The 27,494-nt window shown below is 40.1% G+C and overlaps 2 protein-coding genes across 3 annotated transcripts; one reads left to right on the top strand and one right to left on the bottom strand.

Moving 5' to 3' along the window:
• Positions 1-89: 89 nt before the first annotated feature.
• LOC135797233 (solute carrier family 25 member 32) lies at positions 90-3,509 on the top strand. 2 transcript variants are annotated; one of them, XM_065309471.1, is made up of 6 exons: positions 90-598; positions 1,549-1,759; positions 1,820-1,970; positions 2,075-2,333; positions 2,388-2,501; positions 2,565-3,509. In XM_065309471.1, the coding sequence occupies exons 2-6, from the start codon at positions 1,603-1,605 to the stop codon at positions 2,820-2,822; spliced, it is 939 nt and encodes a 312-aa protein (XP_065165543.1). In that variant the 5' UTR covers positions 90-598; positions 1,549-1,602; the 3' UTR covers positions 2,823-3,509. The 2 variants fall into 2 exon arrangements, with proteins under 2 accessions (XP_065165543.1, XP_065165542.1); XM_065309470.1 differs by having other exon boundaries at positions 1,519-1,759.
• On the bottom strand, positions 3,510-27,349 carry shg (E-cadherin shotgun). Its single transcript, XM_065309790.1, has 10 exons — positions 26,733-27,349; positions 12,779-16,135; positions 12,578-12,720; positions 12,162-12,513; positions 11,759-12,103; positions 11,572-11,700; positions 10,587-10,650; positions 8,961-9,508; positions 7,297-7,805; positions 3,510-7,083 (listed from the first exon to the last, which is right to left on the bottom strand). Exons 1-10 carry the CDS (start codon positions 26,836-26,838, stop codon positions 6,394-6,396), a joined length of 6,243 nt encoding a protein of 2,080 aa, XP_065165862.1. The 5' UTR covers positions 26,839-27,349; the 3' UTR covers positions 3,510-6,393.
• Positions 27,350-27,494: the final 145 nt, after the last annotated feature.

The raw sequence follows: 27,494 nt of genomic DNA, 5'->3' as shown, positions 1-27,494 counted from the left end.
GGCACGCTGTACATTCGTTTATCTAAGGTTGTATGTTGGTCGAAGGTCAAATGGGTTGCCTACAACATCACGAGCAGTTGCGTAGTAGTCCCGGTTTCATCATCCGAAGTCGAGCCCCATTTATTCGCCAATCATCGACAAGTAAATTCCCACTCGGTGTGAATTCCGCAGCGAACGTTCGAACGTTGGCTGCTAGCGGTGCTTATTATTCGGACAGACGGTAGACTTCTAGACTTCGCGCTTCGCAGTCATCCCAAGTCGCAGTAATCACGCGCGTTAGTAGCCGTGCACTCGAATATTAGCGCGACTGTCTTGTCGACTACCGATCAACAAGCAGCGAGACAATCGAACATCGGCAGTGCTCTTCAGGTGCATCAGGTGAACGTCGGTGGAGCGATGCCAGTGGACCAAGTGGTGCCCGTCGTACCTGTAATTATATCGTAAAGCGATACGCTCACCACGCTCTCACCACCAGTTGTTACCCACGTCCATTTCGCGGCTCATACGGATCATATTCTCTCTCGCACACGACACCACCGCCACTCGGGGGGGACACCTTTGGGAGAGCTCGCGCTCGCCATGGGACCGCGACACTGACGTAAGTCGTTAATTTTCACGTTTTCCACCTCGCTTGCTTTCAAATTGCTGCCTGCACCTGTCCAGCGACTTGGTGCGTTACATAACCTGCAAACACTGTAAGCGCACGATGTTTCGCGCGATTTGCTTTTGTTTCCGGGCATACCCGCGCCTCCCAGCGCTCCCCTATCTATCGCTCGAAATAGTTGCTAAATTTACCAGAACGCACTAAAGGATTTTTTGGCGATAATCGTGCGATTTTGTTGTGGCGTGTGTCGGTGTGCAAAAACTCGTGACGCCCAAAATAGCCGCTTTTCAATATTCGCCTGCCAAGCGCATATTTGCACGAGGATTGGAATTGTTATAAAAGGAAAGTAAAATTGAAACAACGGAGCCTTTGTTTTACGGTGATATTTGCGATATGCAACCCAGACTGCGCACCGACGGCAAACCAGAGGCAAACAAACTTTCACTATTCTTAGAAACGCAGCATTCGTCATGCAACTCCTCCTGCTCATTGCCAAGTTAATATCGCTGTTCAAATGTATTATTAAAATATACAGATATAAAGCGATACTGCACTGGCTTATTAAATTATTAAACTTATAAATGTTCTAGTAATTGATTTAATATTAGAGAACAGCGCGCAATATGATTATTCTCTTATAATTTACTTGGTATTTAATTTTGTATCAACCATGTCAAGGTTTGATGAATGGAAAACCCAAGTAACATAATATTCATAATATAAAATCGATGCTTACTTGAATCAATATTGTCGCACGTTGTGTGGCATAGTAATTAGTTAATAACCGCGACATCCTCGCGGCAAAAACATAAATTGAGTCATCTCATCAATATGTTTTATGATCATGTTGTTATGTAGTCTTGTTTCATGTTTCTGTGTGTTGTGTTGTTGATTTTCGTTTCATTTTGTTACAGATAAAGCCAATTTGTATTTTTCTCTGTTAGTATGTAGTGGAATTGGTCGAAGAGCATCATCGCATCAGCAGCAGCAGCAACAACATGAAGAACTCGACAAAAAAATCGCCCAACCAGCTCAATCAAGGGCTTGGACTGCTCAGTCATGTCAGGTACGAGCATCTCCTCGCTGGCATTTCGGGCGGTGCCATCTCAACACTAATTCTCCACCCTTTGGATCTGATGAAGATTCGATTTGCCGGTAAGTGAATAGTTTAAATTTTTAGTTACGATTGGTTATAATTTGTATATTGGGTTACAGTCAGTGATGGCAGATCGGCCGTGCCGCAGTACAGCAGCCTAACGGGTGCGTTTTACACGATCGTCAAGAAGGAGGGTGTGCGTGGCCTCTACCGAGGCGTAGCGCCGAACGTTTGGGGCTCCGGCAGCGGGTGGGGCTGTTACTTTCTATTGTAAGTTGAATGATTGTTGAACGTCGTGGCTGGCGAGACAAGCAAAAAGCAAACGCACTATGTGTGGGCAAACAAAAAACGACCGGCGTTGTGTGTTTTCGTAGCTACAACGCGATCAAGAATTGGATCCAGGCGGACGATGCCGACCAGCCGCTGGGGGCCAAGCTGCACATGCTCACCGCCGCCGAAGCGGGCGTACTCACATTGCTCGTCACCAATCCCATCTGGGTGGTTAAGACGCGTCTATGTCTTCAATACGAATCAGATCTCAAGGTAACCGGCACGAAACACACCTACTACAAGGGCATGGTGGACGCTTTGGTGAAGATATACCAGGAGGAAGGAGTGAGGGGATATTACAGGGTAAATAAAACCAAAACTTATTAAAAACACATTAAATTATACCTTGGTTTTTAGGGATTCATCCCTGGTATGTTTGGAGTGACACACGGAGCTCTACAATTCATGACGTATGAAGAAATGAAAGCGTTTTATAATCAGTATCGCTCCCTGCCGTTTGACAACAAATTGGTATGTATTAAACAACTAGAAATTAATAAATAAGCATGTCATTTGTTTTAATTTATCGTTTAGACGACAATGGAGTATTTAACCTTCGCTGCAATGTCGAAACTAGTGGCGGCAGCATCCACCTACCCCTATCAAGTAATACGTGCACGCCTGCAGGATCAGCACCATTCGTACGACGGCACGTGGGACTGCGTGCGGCGCACGTGGCGCTATGAAGGCACGCGCGGTTTCTACAAGGGCCTGGCGCCCTACCTGCTGCACGTCACACCTAACATATGTCTAGTCATGCTCGTTTATGAGAAATTCACCAACAACAACTAACCCCGCGTATGCACACCCCATCAATTTTAAATTAAATTTATTTATAGGGAATTGCAATGCGTCAGCACGAGAGAACTTAAACTTTTGTACTTAGCGGTTCTCATTCTGCAGGCGTGTTGGAGACGATAGAGAAATATGTATTTTTTATTGTTTAACTATGGAATATATATTTTTGTTAAGAAGATATATATTTGAACTAACTGGAAACGCGCACAAGACGTGGCAGGTAGACGTAGATGGCGTATATTTTCATTCCAAAGAAATGCTTCGTGTGTGTTAAATGTGAGCGAACACTTCATATACTGATACTTTGTTTATCATGTAAGTCATATCAGGCGACAATGATGAACATTTTTGTGGGCTGCGAATGGGTGTGAGACGGCGCCGGCCAATGGAAGGTCCGGCTGATAACACGCTAGACTAATCTCAGCAATAAAAACGCGAATGAAAAGATTACGATTGTCGAATATGATTAATGACCATAGCAACATTGCCCTAAATGTTTACTTAACATTTGCGAACTGTGTTTCATCATCGCAATAATTCTGTTGTTGAATGTTTCGTTGTTGTATATGCAAAAGATAAGCAAGATGATTGCAATAATAATGATTGCGAATTTTTACTGGTTGCAACCCGAACCGTAAAATGGAATAAATTATATGAATATATATTACAACCATTCTGGTATATATTTGTTAAGTCGTTTATTTTCAATTTACAAATTGCAAAAATCGTCGCACACGACTTTTGATTCGCGGATCCTCCTGAGATCCTTTCTCCTGCTCCACTATTCGTGTGCTTTCACCCGGAACGCGCGCCCACCGCGTCAAAATCGTGCTGCATTATTGCACTGGATTCAAATTGTCGTAGGCGCCTTCCCATCGTTAACATAATTCATACTAAATCACTAAATTAATCAACTAAACGATACAGAGAATAAAGAACGAATTCGAACCGCGTTTAAAAATAAAAACTAGTCGTAATCACAAGGCAGCATCGTAACATCATCGTCAATTACACAATAATTAAATCAGTGCTGCTCGAACATTTCAAAACCAAAGAGCCACGCAAAAGACGGAACAGAAAACCAACTTAAATTTGTTTGAATGTGAAAGGAAATTATATAAACGTTTAAAGCTTGATTTGCGACAAAATGTAAAAAAAGAAGAAGAATCTTCATCGATTTGTATAAAAACAAATGATTTTCAATTAGTGGTCGTTTATAAATTTCTTATCGTCATCATCATATTAAATTCCTTTCCATCAATAAAAACAATGAGAATTGGTCAACTAAAAGCATCGTAGTACAATTACAATTACCATGCCTTCACTCTTCACATGCTCGTCATTAGCGTTTTCTAATTGTTGACATTTTGTTTTGCTCGTCATCTTTGCTTAGAAATAGAAATCTTACAGTTACATTTATGTCATCGTAAGGTATGTACAAGAAAATTCCAGTGCAAATTAGCCTCGGAAACTAACAAACACTATAGGCACTATCAAAAATGTAGTTAATCGCATCTCTCCGCATCGAAATAAACTTCGCAACGCATGCTACATTCACATCACTCGCACATTCAGCTCTCAAATGATCACAAACGTCAAAAAAATTAAATTCATGAAGTTGGTGATCAGTTTTCTGCCAAATGTGCGTTCACATCGCTCAATTATATCGTTTACATAATAAAATTTTCATATATCGTTAAAAGTACAATCAATACAATTATCTGTCTTCCTCAGATCTTGCCTCAGATCGATATTACCCCGAATTGAATTTCTCTTGTTCGCCGATAGCGTTCGTCGTTTTCGTACAAAATCGAAGCGTCGACATGTTTGAAATATTTTTTTGCGCGTTTGTTTTCATCTTAAATACAATAACATACATTAATTCTTTATTTCTTTGTCTTATCACTTTTCATAACTAATAGTTTGTTTTTTGTTTGTTTTCTGTTTTGTCGCTGAATCTTCCGCGATCATTATTCGAGTGTCACAAACACACATTGTACAAATTACATATTTTACAAATAATTTACGAGCTTTGTGTGGCGTGTGTTTTCGCGCGTTGCTTGCGGTAAAATTCCTGTCGCGGCGCTCGGTTACAAATTAGTTTACAAATCGCTCTCTATTTTACATCATCAACGATTCAGTGTGTGTGTGTGTGTGTGAGTGTGTCATTACATGTGTACATCTAATCGACAACTAGTGTTCCGATCTGTAAACGATGATAGTCTAATTTTTATTAGGTAGAAGAGTCAGCTGTCAATTGTTTCCACGATGCGCGGCTGACGATGTAAAATAGGTTTACATTTAGTTAGTCACATTACTACATAGTTTGCATTCATGCAGCTACTAATTGATACGCTCTAATGTTTTTCGATTAAGTTAAGTCAAACACAATGCGTGTGGCAAGAGCAACGTAAGTCTTTCGTGTAAAAAAAAGTATCGTTTTTTTGGCGCTGCGTGAGTATTTTAAATAATACTTAATCTTAAAAAGAGACATGTGACCACATGACGCTACAAATACAAGAAATGAAATGTTTGAAAAGATTTGAACACAGTGTGAACGCACGCACGCACTACGGATGATGAATTCACGAACAACAAATTCGTGAAGTGTGTGTATAGAATGTGAGTGTGATACAGTTTAAGGCCGTCTCTAATTGTTCTCGTTCTCGAAGATCACTCAATTGTTTGTGGCGTCGCGACGCGAATTGAAACACAAATGATTGCAAGTCGAAGAGTGTCGAGAGTCGTTGTATGCGTTGACCGAAAATGGCGGTGACCGAAAATGTTTCAAAAGCGCGTGTGTATGCATACCCTGAACTCCAAGAGGAAGAAACACGACTACACCAATATACAGCGTACAAGATATGTGGCATTTGCGGGGTTCGTAAATGCTTCGTGAAATTCATAAACTTAAAACACATCTTGAGCAATGACAATCAACACTAACTTATAAGATATGCAACAAGGAGATAAGTGACTTAGTTGGATTCGTAGTTCGTAATTCGCTAGCGACATTGAGATCAATCGGCGTTCAAACTTCTTAGTTTGCTGCGTGTATGTGTCTGTTGTGTGTGTGTGTGTATTGGCGAGTGATTATGCATCGCAGTACATACATCTACATTACATTAGTAAGTATCGTCTGAAGATAAGATTTAAGTCTGCAGTCTGAACACCTGTTTGGCAAAGATTAGTAATGTGTGTGTGTGTGTGGGTGTTTAAAGATGAGTGCGAGCTCTTCATAAGAAGTGTTTTGTCGCTCTTTGTTCCTAATAATTTAATCAAGATTCAAGAGATTTTAAGTATGTTAATACTAGTCCTAGTAAAAACTAATTAAAACGACGTCGTCGGCATTGTTCAGTTCTGCGCGCGTCTGCATCGAAAACTACTAACTAAAAACATTACAACAATTAACTAAACTCGGTCGGGGTAAATGGGGTGGAGGTGTGAGAAAGTGTCTTGAGTGGTGCGTCTGCGTCCGCGCGGACTAATCTAAAATAATCACATATCGGAGTAGTGGGTGGCGGCTGCGACGGCTGCTCGGGCGGCTCCGGCGGCCGTGTCATGGCTATGAAATCGGCGGCAGCTTACCGGAGTGGTTGCTGTGCTGTGAATGCAGAGTTGCGGAGCGTTCGTCGCTCAGCTGCACGCGCACTGTGGAGCTCACCGGCGTCCGCACACCGCCCGGGCCGGACGTGACGGCCGTCTTGGCGGAATCGTCGTCGGGTGGTCGCGGCAAACGGCGTCGCAACCACGCATGCCTCAGCGCCGCGTGTGGCGTCATCCGCAATTCGGGATCCCATTCAAGACACCGCCGAATAAAGTCGATGAAAAGCGGATCATCGCACCCTTTGAGAGCTCGCTTGAGCTCTTTTGAGCCTGGTGGACCGCGCGGCTTTCCTCGCCGTGATAAACCACCGGTGAGGATCGCCGTGCCGTCCACGTGAAAGGAGGCGGTGCAGTAACGCGGGTAGCCTTTGGAGGAGATAAAATTTTTAGCGCGTTTTGATTGACGCAGCAAGCGTTGCGGGGGCATTCCCAGCAGTTCCATGATGCAGGCAAGCTGATCAGCCTCGTCCTCACCGGGTAAAAGTGGGAATCCCGTGAGGAGTTCAGCAAGTATGCAGCCCAGCGACCACATGTCGATAGGCATACCGTATCTGGCGCCTAATATCACTTCCGGTGCACGGTAGAATCGTGACTGGATATAGGTGTAGACTCTTTGGTCTTCGTAACACGACGAACCAAAATCAATAACCTAAAAAAGAAATAACAAAGTTTTTGTTTGGAACATCAATGTCAAGGTGTGTGTGTGCACATGAAACAAGTGTTATTGACAGCGGGGGAATCAAAACAAAAACGTGCGCGAATCCGCACACGTCGACACGTGCCGTCAATCCGCGTGCGCTCGCCAAATACCAAATCAATCTCTCTCTAACCAAAGGATATTAATAACTCCAAGTTGTGTTACCTTGAGGCCACTGCGACCCTGCTGCTTGAGCAGCACATTCTCTGGCTTCATGTCGCAGTGAATTATCTTGTAGCTGTGCAGCGCATCCAAGCACTGCAGCAGCGAGTGGCAGAACTTTCGCACCAGCTGAATACTGAAGCCCTGAAACTTGTTCTTCTTGATCAACTCGTAGAGGTTGATGTAGAGCAGCTCAAACGTGATGCACATGTGATTACGAAATGTGAACGAGTCGAGCATGTGGATGATATTCATGCCGTTGTCCTTATCTTTCTTTCGTAGGTGCTCGAGGATGCGCACTTCTTCCTGCGCCTGTCGATGGAAACGCTTCTCGTTGCGCACCATTTTAAGAGCCACGTGCACGTGACACTTGTGGTCGTATGCCTTTACCACTTGCCCAAAGCTGCCCTTGCCGATTACCTTCAGCACCTCGTAACGGTATGCTACGTGGTCGTGCGGGATATGAATGTATGAGCCTTGGTCATTGTCGTAATCGCAATTGTATGGGTCGCCTAAAATATATACGAGAAAATTAGTTTGTTTTGTTTGTCATTTCATAAACTATGAATTATATCAAAAGTTAATATCTCAAATTAAAATTTAAATATTAAAAGTAAACAATCTAAACAACACCAATTTGTATTTTACAACTAAAAGTGCATTAATTTTAATTCAAGAATATAATAACCACATAACCACAACCTTTTTGATAAGATACTTCTTAATAGCGTAATATGCAATGAATAATAAATCCACGCTCACTTATTCAGTGAAACTTGTGATAACGCAAGCTAGGAATTTATTGTTTTTACAACAAATATGAACATTTTTTAGGTTAGGATGTCGGAGTGATTAGATCGTATGATTTAAGTGATTTGCGATGACATTCGTGGCAACCCACAGCGTTTCGCTTAGTTTTTCGCGCACTAATTGCCGTGCAAAAGTGGTAGGCGTCAGCGGCGCTGATTAATTTAATTGCCGCGGCGCGGATTTAATTAGAACGAAGCGCCGTGTGTTCACGCCGACCAGCCGTCTCGCGAGTGCCACTTTTTTTGTGCGATATTTGGGACGTAAAGCAATCGACGATCCGCAAGTGCTGCCGACCACACACACACGGTGTATGCACGATTATTACACTTGTTAGCGGTCTAGAATGCTAAGTGCTAAAAACCGATTAAACAAATGCAGCTATTCAATTTTTCATCCGCAATCAAAACAAATCATAAGATAAATAAGAAAATTTTGTATAAAACAAAAAAATGCAATTAGGTTATTAAATATAATAAAAATATTATCTAATTTCATGTAGTTTTCTTAGGATTAATTAAGTTTAAGTCTGTTTCTGAGCCCTTTATGTACTGTGGGTGTCACAATGTCAACACAACAAGATGGCGTACAAAAACAAAAACCAACAAGTATCTAACAAATGAAACTTGTGCACAATTTGTTGAATTTGATTCCGAGAATCGGTGGCCTCGCACGTTTTGCGCAACGTGCGCGATGTGCGTTTATTTAAGGTAAGAGTGAGAATTTCCTAAACTTGAACTTGATTCTGGCCATCAGCACCAGCTACCTGGCTTCCTCCTTTTGTTGAGGTTATTAAACCTCAAGCCAGCAACCTGATCATAATCACTGATCAGATGACATAAAAAATAATATGTACTTACCAATAATACCAGGACGCTTCTTTGCGTTGGCCCCAATGAAGTAGATGGCCGGGTAGTTGTAGATCTCGCGGTGCTCATACGGCGTGAGCTTGTTCTTGTACATTTTCATCACCTGTTCGGGAGTGGCGACCATGGTCTTGCGGTTGGCGAGCGGCGCCGGCGAGGCCTGCTGCGCGGGCGACTGCTGTTGCGAGGGCGGCTGCTGGGGATGGTGCTGCGGCGTGCCGTTGGCGGCGGCGGCATTTGTGGGCGGCGAGGGCATCTTAGCGGCTGGGCGGCCCCACGCGTTCGGCAGCTCAGGAAGCATGCCTGGTGGCGGTGGTTCTTTGGCCGTCGGTGGCGGCGGCTTGCCGTTTTCGTATGGATGCGCGTGTGGCGGTGGCGGCGTCGAGAGCAGGATGAATGTGCTGCGCGACAACGGCATCTTCATCGGGCCGGGGTTGGCGGCGGCGGCGGCAGCCGTGGCGCTGGACATGTCGCCGAGAGCATCCGCAATCGGGCGCGTCGCGCGACAGAACAAAGACGTGCGGTTATTTCGGCGCGGCCATCTTTATACGCATCTCTTCATCGGTCGCGCACACGGCGCACACGCACTCGCAGGGGACGCACACGACGCGAGGCCGCTTGGAGCTGACTGGCCGCTGGGGGCTGCGCTGCCACCGCTGCGTGCGCCTCGGCGCTGAGCGACGATGCCCGACCGCGCGCGACCGCTGAGGTTCGACGCTCGCGGGCACAACCACACCGACATCAGCTGAGGCTACGACGGCGCGACGCTTACCTGCTCCAATGCGCCCAATGCAACTCGTAATTTATTCTCTTTGTCCAGAGTCAGCCTCTTCCGCTCAACACCCAAATGTTCCTGACGTCACGACTACCTGTTTTCCTTAGCAATGTGCTGTGGCCACTGATGCACTCGTGCTGCACTCCTTCCTTTACCTTACGCTGCTGCTTGTTACGCGCTCTGCTTTTGTTTTACTAACAAACAAACGCTCTCAAACGACCCGAAAACAACGAATTTACGTCTGTAGCGGAGTCTTATCGCTACGTAAACACACGCGCGTTGCGTTGCCTCAGCAAGCGCCCACGCTTTCTGTTATCAGTCCGACGATTTTCACTATTTTGCACCGTATCCAGCCCTGACAAAGCTACAATATTAGTCGCGATGTCGTTGTTTTCAGTGGAATTTTCCCCCTTGCGCGCTTTCATGCTTGGCCACCTTACATACAGCGCCGTGTATATCGAGTTGCTTGCATGTCACCCAAAGTCTTTAAAAAATATTCAACAAATTAACGCAGTGCAGTGTTGATTTATTTCGCTGTACTTATCTTTATTATTTGTTCTCGTTTATGTACATATTCGACGTTTAAATTTACATTGAAAATTTAAAAATTAAATACCTACACTCTCCTAACCTAGGCAACCCAACATACACATTACAAACCAGACAGATTCAAAAATAGCATACAAAGAAGTTAATCTCACGTGAACTGAACTAAACTGAATTCAAATTTTATGAAATTTTATTTAAGGCAGTGTGTAATTCTCATACTTCTATATACATTGCATTAGTAACGATTGCACCCACTCCTCCCCTATCAGAATGCACCTTTTAACAGTTTCTCATACCCCATCTTGCACCATTGAATAGATAAGTAAGTTTGCAACCAACTTACGTATTCAACGTTTACACCTATAAGATTGATCATTAAATTATTATGCTTATAAAGTTTTCATATAAAAATACACACAATTCACGCGTTATATCTTGCTTATAATAGAGATCGAATATAATTTTAAATAGCTGCTTGATTAACTTTAGCACAAAATGATCACAAGTAACTTTTATCTTCTTAGCTATCAATATCTAGGTTAGGCTTAGGTTGTAATACGCTACTTTAATTATTACATTAAACTAGTTATCAAAATAAAACTAATTAATTAATCATAAGTGATAAAAAAATGATTGATCCGTTCAGAAAAAAATAAATACTAAACAAAATATTTTCACTCGTACACTGTTTCGTTTCTTTTGATTGTTGCTGCTAAATTAATTCAAAAAGGCACTATCACTTGCAATTGTCAACAATTGTATATAAGAGCACTTACTACAATATTTCGTAGTAATAATCGTAGTAGGAATGTTTATAATATGTTATAAATTACGTTCTACATAGTTGCGCGTTCGTTGCAACAAAATACTCATCGAATTCATCATCGTAATCATAAACTAACATAAATTATCAAGAAAACAACATTTGTTTATAAATGGCGTGTGTTCGAATTTTCAGTCTCTATCTCGGCTCGTGGGCCGCGTTTAAATCGTTATTAAGACGTGTTAAAGGTGGTGTGGTCGATATTCTTTGGTTGTTTTTGTTTCGAAAAGAAAAACGTGCTTTTGTTACGAACATTTGAGCGATAGATGGCTTTGACGCTTAAGGGTGTCATTGTTTTGACAATCGCCTGTCAAATATTACTGTCAAGACCAGACAGCTATCGATTAACCTAACTTTTGCTTCAAGCTAGGTTAGTTTTCATTTAGATATGCACGTGGTGTGCACAGTTTGATGGTTTTAAGTTAAGTACCGTGACTGTGAGCGGTTTGTGAGTTAACACCACGACTCCTCGCCGCCATCTTGGCTATCCTCGTCGCTGGGATCCTCACCGTACATATCCGCTAGTTTCCGGAAGCGCGGGCCGAAACTTGACAGGTAGTTGAATTTCAAATCACCATCATCAGTACCTGCGAAAGGAGAATATCAATGAATCACTGAAATCATGTTGCAGATTGTAAAACTTACATGAAGCAAGTGACGAAAGTGATCCTTGGCTGTTGCTGTCACCGCCGCCTTCATACGCGTAATAACGTACATCGTCAAATGGATAGCTGTTCTGATCGCGATCGCAGTTGTCTTTCTTGTGTCCGAGAAACCCGGAGATATCAGGTACCTCAGGCATCTTGATCGGCTCTTTGGTAGCGTACTCTTCGTCCTGCACACGACGCAGTACACTCATATCAAAACCAGTATCCACTTCGCCGCCGCCTTCGTCCTCATAAGAAATAATTGTCTCTCGAATATCATCATTGTCCTTATCAGGCCAGTTATCATGTTTTCTACGGTGAACCACCACGGCTAACAGAAGAACTATACAAAACGGATATTAATAAACAATTTTTTGTACAATTTATTGCTATTAACTTACTTATCAGTATAGCGATGCAAACCAAGATGGCGACCAAAAAGTTTGAGTCAATGCGGAAGGAGACAGCGCGCGCCACACTGTACAAACAGTTGGGGGACCCATTGATGGCTTCACCCGGCTGGCCCAAATTCCACACCTGCCCGTTGAAGGTAAGATTGCGAATGCATCCGCTGAATCCGTAGTGGGTAGGCACATGCGTCCAACCAGCAACGGTCGCAATTTGTTTAATATTGCCAGCAATACCGCCCACCTGCAGGGGACCATTAACATTCAGGAAGCGAGCTTCACCCTTTGGTGCTTTCAGCACTTGACAACTGCTCTTGTGACAATCGTCCACCGACAATAAAATTTCCTACAAAACGATAAACACACACATTAACACCTTCATGTTAAATTAAATCGATTTCTAAGCATACCTTAGGTTGTAAATTAATTCTGATGTTATGGTTCATATCATCGTTGAGTTTTTTAAAGTCCAACACCACTTCCGTAACCTCAGGACCTCCATAACTAAGGAGTAATCGAGGGTAACCGTTTTTCAACTCCAAAGAAATGAAATCTATTAGAAAATAATATTATATTAACTCAATAAACTCGATTTAAAATTAATATAATACCTGATGTTAGTGATGGTGGATGAGGAAACTGTGGTCCCTCATAGAACACAAGCCCATTCTCCTGTTGCGTTGTCAATTCTAAACTAATCTCAGTCCTGAGCGTCGCATCGAAATTATCATACATAGCCCATCCGTTGCCAGAGAAACCAATACCAAGAATCTCACACCTAGGTCCATCAAACCCATCGGAACATGAACACACAGTGTCTTCCAGTAAAATCCCACCATTTAGACATGTGATTGGAGTGGGTCTCAACCCACACACGGGTTCAACCAATGCTCGCACACCTACGAACGATGTGCGATTTGTTAAGATAACCGCTGGTTCCTGGTGAACTGCAAGGTTATTGTAACAATTCTCAGGGCATGTTTCCTCATAACACTCGTTGATATCAATCATAACAAAATCCACCCCGAGTTTCCTCTCCAGATCAACTGAACTGTTCGCTACACGATAGTTCAACTTCTCTGCTTCATAGTATGGTGAACCATGCGCAGCAAATCTCACATCAATTGTTGAATCGTTATTAGGCGTGGGTATTACTGTAATTACATCTACATTATCAACGCTGGTGTTTAATACCTCAGAGAGGTGTTTTTGAAGGATATCCTTTTTGCTCATAGCAACACCATCTTTAGTGATGAACTCCTCTGCGGAACACTTTGTCATTCGGATAGATCCAGATTTCAGGACAGCTTCTTCAGGTAACTCTTTAACTGTTACAGTTACTTTGGCTTTGACCACGTTATCAATGATCAATGGCGGATGTTGTTCGGTAACAATAAACTCTAGGTTATAAATACCTTCGGGTGCACCGTGTAATAACGTAATCTCTCCGTTTTCAGTGTTTAGATCAAATTGGTTATCCTGATGATGCCATCGGAAGTTCTTATCATCCAGATCCCAATCATCGGGATCCTCTACAAACACACGCCCGATAACCATATTGGGAGAGTTGCCCATGAAGTTGTAAACGAAGATATTACTCTCGCCATCTTGCGCTGCGTTATCATTTTCATCCCCGATGATGACCTTCAAGACTCCTATGCCTGTTAGAGATGGAGTACCGCTGTCGGTGATCTCAATCCGGACATTATAATACTTGCGTTCCTCACGATCAAACATCTCATTGGCTCGTATTACTTTTTCTACTGGATCAACGGAAAACAAACGCTTGATTTCCTCGCCGGCATCCGATGCAATTTGAAAGGAGAATGGTGGTCCATTGATGGGACTATCGTAATCATCAGCTTGCAACTGCGTTATTATACCAGGTGACCTATTTTCATACCACACCACTTCTGTGACATTCAAAAACGGAGCATTGTCGTTGATATCTTTCAATTCAATGAAGATTTCAGCAGCTCGCGAGTTGGAATTTGGACCATCGCCATCGTCATGCGCGTAGATGTATCCCTGATATACAGGGTATCCATTGGGACGATCTCTGTCCAAAGGCCTGGCTAGTTTCACGCAACCATATTCATCAACGGTTAAAAAGTCATTGTTTTTGATAACTCTATAAACAATTTTTTGATCAGCCTCCTTATCCTTGATGTCAGGATCATACGCTCTTAACTCAATGATGCACTCGGTCGGCACCACTTCTTCCGGTATCGTGATATTACCATCGTAGGGATAGAACTCTGGTAATTCATCATTCACGTTCAAAATTTCAATGTACACCACAGCGGTATCTGCAGAAACACCATCGTTGGCCTCCACAGTCAGATTATAATTCTCTATCTTCTCAAAGTCCAGTTTTTTATGTACTTTGATTCGACCAGTGGTGTTCATGATCATGAAAACATCGCCAATGTTACCGTCGATGATTTTATAATGAATCAATGATGCAGTGTCTTCATCTTCTGCCTTAACCTCAATTACATCCTTCCCTATATCAGAATTTTCGGGAATCTTCTCGGCGACGTAATGTGAATGCACAAAACGCGGTTTATTGTCGTTGATATCCTCGATGGTGATCCTAAATGTTTGCGATGCGGAATTGAAGGGTTTTCCGGTTAACGCCGAAGGTGAATTGTCTTTCGCCATGATGTTGACATCGTAAACACTTTGCTTCTCACGATCAAAACTTACTTTCGTGATTACTTTACCAGTGTTCGGATTGATTTCGAATAAGTCTTTGTGGTCAACAAGTTCGTAGGATACAATATTGTTGGCGGAGGTGCCATCTTTATCAACGGCACGTACCTGCATTACCTCTGCGCCGGGGTCTTCATTTTCCAAGACACTACCTCTGAAGAATTCGATGAAATTGGGGATTTCGTCATTTACGTCCACGATACCAATATCAATCGTTCTAATCACAGACCAGGAGTCTTTGTTAGTACATCTTACAGTCAACTGATAATCGGTTACGGTTTCATAGTCCAGTGTTCTCGCAACTTTAATATAAGCTTTTGTATCCTGCTGCTCCAATTGAAAAGTGTAATCCTTGTTTGTTTGAGTGGTTAACCCTCGAACAAGTTCAAAGAGTACCGAGGTGTCGTCAATGTTAGACACTGCATCCAAAATGACCACAGGAGAATTGAAACTGTTGAAGTTCTCGTTGATCATAGTCTTAGACTGTGGGTATTGAAGAAAAGATGGTGGTTTCTTATCGGAACCAACGACAGTAATCTTAATTTGTGCTTGATGTTCCTTTCTTTCATGAGGATCAATCGGGTTATCTCTGACTACAACATACGATTGAAAAACAGTTCCTTCCTTTTTATTCAAGAGTTCTTTGAGTGTTAACACCCCTGATTCGCTATCAATCTGGAAGTACTTGTTGAACTCATTGCCGCTCTCGCTGAAGTCATTTTTGATCTCATAGGTGAGTTTTGCATTGTCTCCATCGTCAATATCATACGCTACAACTCTCATCACTTCAGCACCTTTGGGCAGGTCTTCAGAGACCTTCTCGTTGTAGTCCACCTGATCAAAACTGGGCGTGTTGTCGTTGATGTCTGTGATGATGACCTTAAAGGTGCAGATATCTGTAAGAGCGGGGCGGCCGTTGTCGGTGGCCTGCACCGTGATGTAGATCTCTTTCACCCGGTTGGGCTCGTCGCGGTCAAACTCGTAGTTTGTGGTGATGCGCCCGGTGGTGTTGTCTATTTTGAAGTACATGCGATCACCATCGCGTCTGTTGATGGAGTAGGTAATACGGCCGCCTTCTTCGAGAGAATCCTCGTCTGTCGCCTCCACTGTGATTACGTGCTCACCCTTAGGTTGTTGCTCTTTTATCGAGGGAGCGTATTGCGTACAGTGGATAAAAGTGGGTTTGTGTGTGTTGCCCATTCGGGGGGCTTGTTTTAATCTTGCGTAGGGCACATCTTCCTCCATATTATTACCTGGAATGATATAAAATGCAAATTTAGCGGGATTTTCTTTAAAAAATCAATTAAATTGATAAGAACATCAATAGATAATTATAAAATGAGGTTGCGTTAGTTAGAACGTGTATAACTCAAGAACGCGTGGATAGATTTTGATGATTTATGATTTATTGGATTTGTTTTCATTCTGAATAGCAGAATAGCTATTAAAATATTAAAAATTGTGATTAATTTAATCGGAAATTAAGTTAAAGTGCATAATTAGCAATTCTCTTTTAAACTTTTTTTGAATAAAAGCTAATAATAAATATTCTGCAATAATTTATCTTAATAAATGGTTTGTAGTGCATTTGACAGGAAATATATTATCTCTAGAAGTATTAATATGAATAGGAATGAAAGTCAGGATAGAATTATTAAAGCCGGATCATCGCCGGTGGTGTGAATGTAAAAAGCACTCATGATCACGACGCTTTTTTGTTTGGATCGTTGCAATGTCGAGCTGTGCGTCTAATGGCTCACCTCCGGTCTGCATCTACTCGCCATTGCCATTGAATGCGTTCCGACCGGATATGTATTCATTTTTTATTGTAACACACATAAAAAACATAAAACAAACGCGTGCATCAAACACCCAGATATAATTTATCCGAGCTTTAAACAATTGATTGATAACATAGACCATAGAATGTTATCAATCGCATGTTTTTTATTTATTTCTCAGAAAAATGTAATTCTAGAAGTATCCAATGATAGATATTATTAACGCTTTGTGCAGTATTTTGTTACGCAACTGTGCTGTAACGATTAAGTTGAGTCAAGTTTTAAGTCAAGTAAAATGTTAACTGCAGATTGCACAAAGCGCGTGATTCACGCCAGAGGAATGTTGGTAATGTCGTCGAATGCCGTTGAGTATAGTTCTCGATCGGTACTCGTTTGATGTGTATTGTGTGCTGTGCTGTCTTTTAACAGTGCTATTTTTTTTTGGCATGTAATTAAACAAACTTTATTTTTTCGATTTTTAACTTGTCAATTCATGAAATGCACTTATAATTAATGTTTGCACTTAAAAATACAGAACTGAACTTAAAAATAAATATTTGCACTTTGAAAAATGAATTCCACTTGAATAAAATGCTTTGCACTATGAAATTAATACTTTGCACTTATAAAACTTGCAGTATTAAGTACGTGCCGTACTCTTAGCCGGCCCCTTCTATCACCAAAATTTAGGTGAAAATTATCCTAATCGGTGATTTTTTCGAAAAGTTATAGAAACTTAAATATTTAAATTATTTTTTTCTTATTTCTCTTATATTCGAAAGAAAAATGCTTGTTGGTAATCAGAAAATGGATAAAATAAAAGTTCTTAACGCACTGTATATTATTATACTTAAACTTGTTAAGTCATTTGCGCGTGTACGCTCCCACGATATGCTGAAATCGAAACAGTAACAGTGCCGTCCATTGTTCCTCAGGAGGAAAACAACCTTAACCGCTTTTTAACTCACGTTGCATACATTGCAATACGAACGTATCAACATAAAGCAGGAGACAATTGTAATCTGTATATACCTCCACCAAATATACACAACGTCCGAATTTACATTTACATCAGTTACAACAACGTCGTCAAATTTGTTTTGACTTAAGTCCACTTGCCTCGCTTGAGTTAACCTGGTTCAGTTGGGTGTAATTTTTTGCCCGCTGGCGTTCACGACACGACAAGGGTTGTTATCCATGCGTGACTTAAGTCATTTACAACTCGCCCAACGAGTCGCAGGTCGCGATTGCCCGACACTGTAATTAAACATGGCAAACGCATATTACATTTAAAATATTTAAATTGTTTTCCAAGAAATTTCCAAAACTTTAAAATTTATAACCTATATATTATTCTCTTGTGACTCAGAGTTTGCTAAGCTAAGTACTCGTATGAATCACGGTCTACAGTGGCTGTAATGCGCACGTGCTTCAATTAACAACATTTAACACATCGCCGGCGATAGCAGCTTAAACAAATGACGTGCGACTTTGTTAGACTTGGCTGGCTTTTACTTGTGATTGTTCCTTTCTGGGTCTGCACGGCGACTACAATACGTCTTTGTGCTTTGTGCACAGACTTTGTTCTCAATGCTCACACAGTACTCTATTCTTTCTTCTTTTGTGGAAGGTGCAACGGTACTAGAGACGCCATCTTGTTTACCCATAGTGCACGAAACAAACCTAAACTTCATAGAGAAGTTAAATTATTTCAACGAAAGTAAAATGTCTCAAAATTCACATGTTATTTAAGTTTTTATCAAATTTTTATCAAAAAATTTCAAATTTCCCCAAAAAAAATATTTTTAGCTGTTTCGCAGACTAGAAAACAAAAAATATTTGAAATTCTCAAAGAAAATCAACATTAATCACATTCCTAATACGGTATAATACATGCATGTGACTTATGATGTGTCTTAAGTCTTTGCGTCACATGATAAACGTGCGCCACTTGAGCCAAAGAACACATGCATGTTCAACGAGCCTCCCAAGCTATTGAAGATATGATTCCAAACGCCCAGAAAGTCAAAGTCCATTAAAAAATTTAAAAGCTAAACTAAAACCGTCGCCTTAACCGATAATAAACCACCATACCGCACTTAAACTAACACGCGCCTTTCTTGACTTAACATCTACGACGGGTGTCGGTCGTTTTGTCGCTGCGCGGAGCTTCTTAGGTTTATTTCTCAATACAGTCCTCATGCTTCTTTGAGATTTGATTTGGTTTTTGGTTTTGTCTCGGCCGCGAAGGCACAAAAGTATTCGAGAGTTCGACATGGACGGCGATTAATATTAATGCGGCATAAATCACCAACAGCGGTGGCTGCTGCCGTTGTCGAAACAGCGAAAGAACCGGATGAACTTTACCATTTCAACAGCGGAGCGAAAAAGAGGTGCTCATTGTTTATTTATAGCGCGCGCGCGCTGAGCGAGTGTGAAGTTTACGGTGATCCGTGACAAACCGTACGATTCGTTACGAATCACGAAACTGCCATTGGCCGCCATACTTCGAACAAAAGCTATTAAAATGGACGAAAAACAAACAACATTTATATTTACAAATATAAAATACATCTAATATACGTAAATCTAATTTCGGTAGCGATTTATCATCAGTTTTATTTTTAGTTTGGAATTATTTATTAATATTTACATATGACTTGAGGTTGATAACACCAATGAAAAAATTTAATCTAAAAAATGTTTGAATTATTATGGGAATTCTTATACTGTAAATATTTAATACAAATAATATTTAAATCAATAATCCTTTGCCTTATCGGTCAAAAACCAAAGCAATGTTGCGATTTGTCGGTTTTGCAGTACTAAGGCGACTTAAGTAAGTAGGTGATATTACCGCAGTTATTTTGAAAATGCTTACAGTGCGGAAAAACATTATGTAGACTGTAGACTAAGTCACTTACTTAAGTAATGTTAAAGTTTCGCTTAATCAAAAGTGTATGCATATTTATGAAGTCATTTTTTCATTTCGCGCTCATTCAGCATGAAAATACTAACAAGCGCTTGGCTGAGTAAGCAAAGCACAGATTTTAATAATCTCTAAGTCGCTTACGGTAGAAAATCTCACATTAACACTCATTTTAAAATTCTATTCATGAAAAGTAAAGAGTTTATGAATTATGTCTGGAGTTGTGCATTGTCTGTTAAACTGCTTAAGTCAAGTTGAAGTTAAAGTTGCAATTCAGCGGTTTACAGTTTTGAGTAGGTACGAGTAGAGCGTGCTTAGCATTCAACGAATTCGCTGCGCGGACATGACGAATTCGTGTTACACTTATTTATTGTGTAACTGCCGTCCTAACGAATTCTAGCGAACAATGCGTGTGCGTTCTTACCGCACATTAACACATATTTTATGCACCGCGTACCGTACGCTCATTAAGAGTGAGAGATTACTTAAATTTAAGTAAACCAGACTTTCGTTGAAATGGCTGGTGATTGTTTCGATGGCGATGAAAAGAATACTTTTAATTTTAATTTGGAGAAGAGTAGAATTAAAGATAAATCGAAATTAACTAATTTATCCTGAACTATTGTCTTAATAACGAATAAGTTTTACCCAAAATCAAATTAATTTAAAAATTTAAAAATTCTAACCAAATTGTAATTATCTCCCAAAATAAGATTAATTTTATAATCTATTAATTAAAGAATGAGAATACAGTTTGATAACAAGATAATTATTATCCCAATGACAATTTGCGACTGTTTCTCACTGGTAGTAATTGTATGATGGAAGTTACAACTTGCAGTTAGCGTTTGTCGGTGGTAATCGACCATTATTCTTCTTACAACTGTACAGAATTAACCCGACCACTACAATCGCATGATCAACATTAACATCAACATAGACTTGCGTTCACTTCAGCGTTCATTCATGGCAATTGAGCATAATTCGATAATTGTCGCTGGAAATCGCGTAGAGTTCAACCATTTCAACTGTCTCAGACCTAACTAGGTACTAATCATACTATAAATAATCACATATTATATCTATACAAAGTGTGAACATACTTTGAAGAAGATAAAATTAAATTTTGGTAAATATTGAACAATGATTACGATTATCACTTTACCTGCCCTAGGCCTTCACCTTTTGTCGGCGCGACTTTCTTTTAACATGAAACTTTTATCGATGACTAACAAAATGAAAACATTACACTTCCTCAAGTACCGAGAGGATTCATCGGGATGAATCACAATTTCCAATTCCCCGAAGTATCAATCCACGCGGAGAGAAGTAGAAAGCGGTCAAGAATCCGGCAATCAACTCGATTTTATCTGACGTCAAAAGCACGCAGGAACAGGAGAAGCCGTACGATGATGTGGGAGAAGACCAGATGACTCACACACCTTGGATTGCATTCTTGGCAATTTACTTTCCTACATACCAATCATCCGAATACGTCGGGCTGGCAATTGTTTATTACGTTTGTTTAGTCATCGCATGTGAGTGTGTGTGTGTGTGTTGTTCATTCATAGGAATCATCCGCACGCATAACACCGCTACACGTGTGTGGGTGTTGCAATATTCATTCACAATATTTTTCATGAGTAACAATGTTTAATCATCGTCTCGACTGATTTACTTCTCTTTTTTTATTTTCATTTTTTATAGTTGCTATTCAGTTAATCGTTTTAAAGTATATCGAGGCATTGAGCATTGTATTAATCATATTGTTCTATTTATTGTGACATTGATAAGGCGCGGAGAGATAAGAAGAACATGATTGATGATTCATTAATTTGTACAAGGGGGATTTGAGTTTTTTTATGTAAAGAATCATTTTGATTCACCTCGTGACTATAGTTCGTGGGTAAAGTACTTTAGTCACGCTCGTGTTTAAAATACAACTTTTTGTGTCTTAAAACCATGAAAAATCTTGTGGAAGTACAAAAAAATCTTAACAATCATCAATTATCCATTATTATTAATCCTGACACATTGTATATGACATTGCAAAGTAATTACCGCTACCCGCAAAAAGCTAACATGTTGTCACGTCGTTACGCTGAAGAACAAGGTAAACGTGTTGGAATGTGACATGTGACTTGACATGAAGATGTAATTTCTACATATGACAGCAGAAACACAACAACAATATTTCTGAATGCTTGAATCTACTCTACCTACTCTTAATTAGTCACCATTACAAATAATTCAGTTGACACTCTAGTTCTAGTATGAGAAGCACAGCGTAACTGCTGTAAGAAGTAGCTGGTAGCAACATACTTAAGTAAGCAGTTAGTTATGCGCGATGCCACGGTTACGTGCACGCCGTGCATTAATGCCGGTCGTTCATTGACGCTTCGTCTTCGGCGGCCGGCCATCGCGAGTCGCTGGCTCTTTCAAGGCCGTGCCGCGCATTGCTTTCGCGGGGAAATATTTCTACTACATATTCCAAGTTGAGATGAGACCTAAAATACGTGCGCGGTGCAATTAACTTTTTATTCATTGAAAAATTGCGATGGGAAATTAAATAAATCCAAAAAACACAAAGTAGAACATTTGATGATGAAAATCTTTAAATTTAATAAATTTGGTTACTGCATGACTATGCATTAATAAATAAATAAAACTTGTGCATTGTTAGCGCATATTTATGCCGATGTTTTACAGTTATCATTGGGGTATGACTGACTGCATGATGTATAATTATAATAATAATGTATAATATGACCATATGTATCATATTATGACAAAAATGTGTGTTTATAGGGCAAACACAGACGACAACGAACTAGTAGCGTGCAAAGAAATAATCAATATCAACTTATTCCTTATTCATTTGTAGTGTGCAATTTTTTGAGGTAAAATTTAAAAAAACTTGTTTCCAAAAATGTTTACTTTCTTCTTTCTTCTTTCTTCAAGTACCTACTACCTGAATATCTATAGACTGATTGTATTGTGTTAAAACGTGTTTTTATGTAAAACTCGCAAATTACAAGTTAATGTATTTCTGGGAAGTTGTCACACCTCACTACACCGAACGCCCATCTCTCATTCACATCCCTCCTCTATTGCATTTCTAATGTAATGAGCGCATTCGTGAACGATCACGTGTGAAAATGTCGGACACGTGAGAAATGTGCGTGTGCAGCGCTCGTTTGCTGCTACTGTGTGTTCATCCGCTGGTAGTGGGTAATAACAAAAAGAAGCGCCTGCGAATGCTGACACAATCTGCACTCAAACTAACTACGCACGTAGCAAGTAGCAAATGAAACAAATAAGGGTGGAGTCGAGAGAGGAGTCATCCCGTCACGAAACCAGCATTACCACAAGTCCTGTGAGTCATTATCAGGTAAACGCGTTTTACTTTGTAATTAATTTTCCACATAACAAAGAAATTAAGAAGGGAAAATGTGTCTTCAGAGGATAAGAATATTAGAAGCAAAAATAATAATTTTCTACTTCCAGCTTTAAAACGCTGGTTTTTTCATGGTTTTGACGCACAAAAAGTTGTACTTTAAGCACAGAGGGCCAAAGCCGTGACTAAAGTACTTTAACTGCCTAAAAAAACTCCGGATACTTTTATTTCACTTCTTATGCAGTAAATAAAAGAAAACGTCAACAAACAACACGAAAACAAATTAAACCTCATCAATGATTACCCAATTAGTCACATAATTGAATATAACTCTCGTTATAACATCACCAGATGAATGCAATCTTTCAATACTCTACTACTCCTACCCTAACCTACCAGTTGTTTTTAGAATCCCTTTTTCTATGTCCCGAGTGATTGTTCTGACAGCTGTGATTCATTGCAATGATTTATTCCACACCGTTTGATTTATCTGGTATCTCATACAAGTCCGTTGTTTACTGGTCTTCCAGTGTGTAAATGACTTAGACTTGCGCATACCAGCATAATGTGTTGCAACACAGCGTCGTCTCGAATGTCATTCTTTGTAGTGATAACAAATTTTAATTGGAGCGTTGTGGAGCATTGTGCTGTACGCAATGCAGCGCGCGTTGTAATAAAAAAGCCCCCTATGTTTTAATTTTATAATTCATCGGTTAAGACCGGCGTCTCGTGTTACTTCCACTTAAATCATATCAACGTGAATGCGTAATGTAAATCATGCGAGATAAGTATGTGATTTGACGTGTTTTCGTTTTGATTTTTACGTGATTTTTATGAATGGATTAAGATTAAATTCGTATTATAAATGAGAAACTTTCGTTGGTTGTAGATTTATTTTATGATCTACTTCTGCAAATATCATGCATGTACCGTGAATAGTTTTTGTGTAATTAAATTAAAACCACGTCTATTGAAATTTTATTCTCGCGATACTTAAAAGTACAAAAGAAAGTAAAATTTTTATTTAAATCATCTCGAGAATGTTTTTCTCCTAGAAACGAATTTAACGTAATTTATTTAATGTTTTTTATATTTTTACAATAAATTACTACAACACTGCTTCTAATCTAAAACCGTCACAATATGCTTGGAATTTTTTCTTTCTCTGTATCTCCAAAGGGATAAATTATACTAGAGTATGTGTCAGATGGATAAACCCCTAAAACACATCAATTTATTGCCGCACAAACATAAACATGACTTAGTATCGAACACAAAAACCAAATACAGTCACAAGCTAAAAATAAACTCCATATTCCATGCAACCATGAATCCCTACATCAAAAAGGTGTGGAAATAAGACGAAACGAGCCGACACGTTTCGGATCGCTTGAGTTATGAGTCAAGAACCGAGACGATCATTGACAGATGAGCGACAAACGCGTCAAACCGCCGAAGATCCCTCAATCGTGCTGCACGTGCACTATGCATCAGCGTAAGCTGCGAACTGCAATGGGGCGCGTTTTAGTGAAACGTTAATGATGATGATGTATGCGCGTTGATGCCTTGTTTATTTTTACATGAAAGTTAAATCAATCAATCCCGGAAGAAAACAAACTTTTTCAAAATATAATAAAAATTTCTTTCTACAGCAGACGTTTTGGATACTAATAAACCACAACAAAATTAAAATAATGTTTTTTCTGAATTTTTTAAAATAATTTAAGCAACAATGTGAAACTATCCCTTCCTCCTCAACCTTTAATGTCTTTCTTGTGATATCCATGATATCACAGACCATTCAACATAACCTTGAGTACGTTCTACGTTGTAAGTACTTGAAGTACGATTTTTATTCACACACACGTAATGGTGGTTACATTCAAGCGCTGTTTGAGTTGTGAGTGTAATTATTGACAGGGTTATACTAGTGTTGCGTCTCTCACATATATATTCCTTGCTCTGTTCACTATTCGAGCGTGCGATGCACCAAGGCAAGGCAAACCGTAATGCAACTCTACACAATCGTAGAGGCGACTTAAAGCATTCTAAAGTCCAGCCGCACCGACTTAAAGCAGAGAGAGCGTTGAGCACGTCCTGCCCTGCGCGAGCGTCATTGTACGAGTACTATATCTCTGGGAGTGCATCGTGCAATGTACTTCAAGAGAATCACACCAATACATAAGGCGTTTCCATGAAATGATTCCAGCATGTTTGAAATCATATTTGCTAATTTGTTTCTTTTAAAGTATTTTTGGAAGAAAAGTGAAAGTTTAGGTTGGGTACTGCAGGAATATAGTTGGGATTAGCGCTACTACCCCCACCACTTCTTGCGGGTCGTGTGCAAAAGCGCAGGTATAAAAGGCGGGTGCAAAGGGCGGCATGGGCTCAGTCCTTCCTAAGTCGTCCAGCAGTCCAGTCGCAGGGTTCAAGGGTTTCTCCTCCTCCTATATATTCCTTTATATAAAAAATAATTAAAATAAAATAAACAGTTTACGGTGAAATATTACATATCACCTTCATTTTTTCGTGATTTCTCGCCATTTTAAGCTCAAAGTATACCATTAAAGATAAAGATGCGCTAATATTTCCTTGAGGTTTTACGAGTGCCATGTCATACGTAAGATAATTAAATGAGATATTAATTAATATAATCGCGGTTGTACGGGCGTGGAAATTGCAAGTAAACGACGCATGCGCCATCGATGTTATTATAGCCTGCTTATAGAGACCACACCTCACCGCAACGCTTAATAGCAAATGATACAACCTGTTCAAACTAAGCACCTACATACTAGATAAACTTTTATCTAGTGATAACGATGAGTAGGGTGATACACATTGTAAATATAAACGTTTTGTAACACCTAATATTTGAAAACTTTAATATTACGTTTAATTATGTTAAAAATATACTTTTTTTTTCGGGAATATAAAGTACTTTAGTCACGGTTTTGGTCGTCCATGTATAAAGTATCACTTTTTGTGCCTAAAAACCGTGGAAAAACTAGCATTTTAAAAGTTAAAATAAAAAAATTTAATTTTTAAGCGTTTTATCAGTAATAATCAACTAATTTTCGCGAATATATCATGAGAATTCAAAAGTTAAGAAAACTACTAAGGAAATGAAAACTAAATGAAAACGATACTTACCAAATCACAATTATAAAAAAACATTGTGAAACGTGTGACTAATAAAACCTGTAATCATCTTTAGTTGAAGATTTTTCAAAACTACTTAGGTAAGTACATGTGATTCAGCTTTCTTGAATCATTCTCAATTAAAAGATGACTCATAATGCTAACAGGTACATTGTTTATAGTAAAACAAGTAGCTATGTAACTAAAACTTTAGTAATTCACTGAAAAATCTGCGGTTTAAGGTTTGAGGTAACCATAGATAATTTATTACGCTATTTACGAGCACAATTCGCCGAAATTCTTAAATTCGGCAAGTTCTTCTTTCCTCAAACCAAAGAATTTGAAATCTGCCGACCGTTCGCATATTACCTCCAGCTACCTGGAATTTCCGACCGTAATAAATTGGTTTTTCAGAAATTTTATGTGTAAAACTACTAAATACACTCTTTATCTATCAATAACAAATATAAAATTGATAAGATAATAAATAAAAGTAATCATCAAATTACATTACATGTTGATACAAATTTGATTAAACAAAATCAAGGGAAAACAAATTTGCTTTTCGGTTAAAAATCTATTGGGTTACTCGCATACTCTACCTTCGAACTCTCTGAATCCCGAAGAACCCGCGCTGTGAACGGCCATCGCGCACAACAGCACCGCTGCCGCTGCAGCCACGGCACTCGAGCATGTCCTCCACTTCATTTTCCTTTCTGCACTTTTTCACTGCACATATGCATGCACGTCGCACAATGCACCCACCAAACAATCGAAACCAGCCACACTGCGTGCGTGTGAGTATGCACGCACTTAATCCTATGTGTATTCCACAGGTCGATGTCCAACTGTTTTAAGTTAACAACAAACAAATGAAGCAGCGCACGCGAGCAAGAAGATCACTTCTTCTAAAATGGCTCCACGTTCCAGTCTCGGGTGGCAATCACAGGTAAGCGCAACGCGCGCGCCACGCCACTCTCGCAGGTAATCCAGGTACGCTGACGATGCTTCACTTGTTTCACTTTGGTTACGCGTTTGCGAGTCGATATTCGGAGATCGATCGATGCCGCTTGTGCTGGCCGCGCATTATTGTTGTGTTATTCGTGGACGTGTGCACTGCGCGATGCTCGCGGTGGTTTAAAAGGTTCCGGCCGGTTGGCGCACACGGCAACTAAACTAAACGCAACAGGCCGCCGCGCAACTTCGAATGGTGTTCGAATGCGAGCGCACGAGCGCAAGTTTCGTGAGACGCAGATAAGATGGCGTCATACACGGCGCATGCGCAGTACAGCAGAGTGCGGAGAGAGTTACAACAAACTGTCAACAAATAATTAAATAAATAGAATTACTTAAATATTTGTAAT

Source organism: Atheta coriaria, unplaced genomic scaffold, assembly GCF_025399875.1.
Source record: "Atheta coriaria isolate IRGN ID8LTWV9N9 unplaced genomic scaffold, Caltech_Dcor_3.1 hic_scaffold_8_pilon, whole genome shotgun sequence".
Classification (NCBI taxonomy): domain Eukaryota; kingdom Metazoa; phylum Arthropoda; class Insecta; order Coleoptera; family Staphylinidae; genus Dalotia; species Dalotia coriaria.
Note: the sequence above shows the minus strand (reverse complement) of the source record. Positions and strands in the feature narration are given on the sequence as shown.

Excerpts from the sequence above, each read along its gene's own strand:
- LOC135797233 (XM_065309471.1), top strand. The coding sequence starts at position 1,603 with ATGAAGAACTCGACAAAAAAATCGCCCAACCAGCTCAATCAAGGGCTT. Across the intron at positions 1,971-2,074 it reads TGGGGCTGTTACTTTCTATT|CTACAACGCGATCAAGAATT; the intron begins GTAAGTTGAATG and ends GTGTTTTCGTAG. Across the intron at positions 2,502-2,564 it reads TGCCGTTTGACAACAAATTG|ACGACAATGGAGTATTTAAC; the intron begins GTATGTATTAAA and ends TTTATCGTTTAG.
- shg (XM_065309790.1), bottom strand. The coding sequence starts at position 26,838 with ATGAAGTGGAGGACATGCTCGAGTGCCGTGGCTGCAGCGGCAGCGGTG. Across the intron at positions 16,136-26,732 it reads GGGATTCAGAGAGTTCGAAG|GTAATAATATGGAGGAAGAT; the intron begins GTAGAGTATGCG and ends ATATCATTCCAG. Across the intron at positions 11,701-11,758 it reads ACTTTCGTCACTTGCTTCAT|GTACTGATGATGGTGATTTG; the intron begins GTAAGTTTTACA and ends CTCCTTTCGCAG.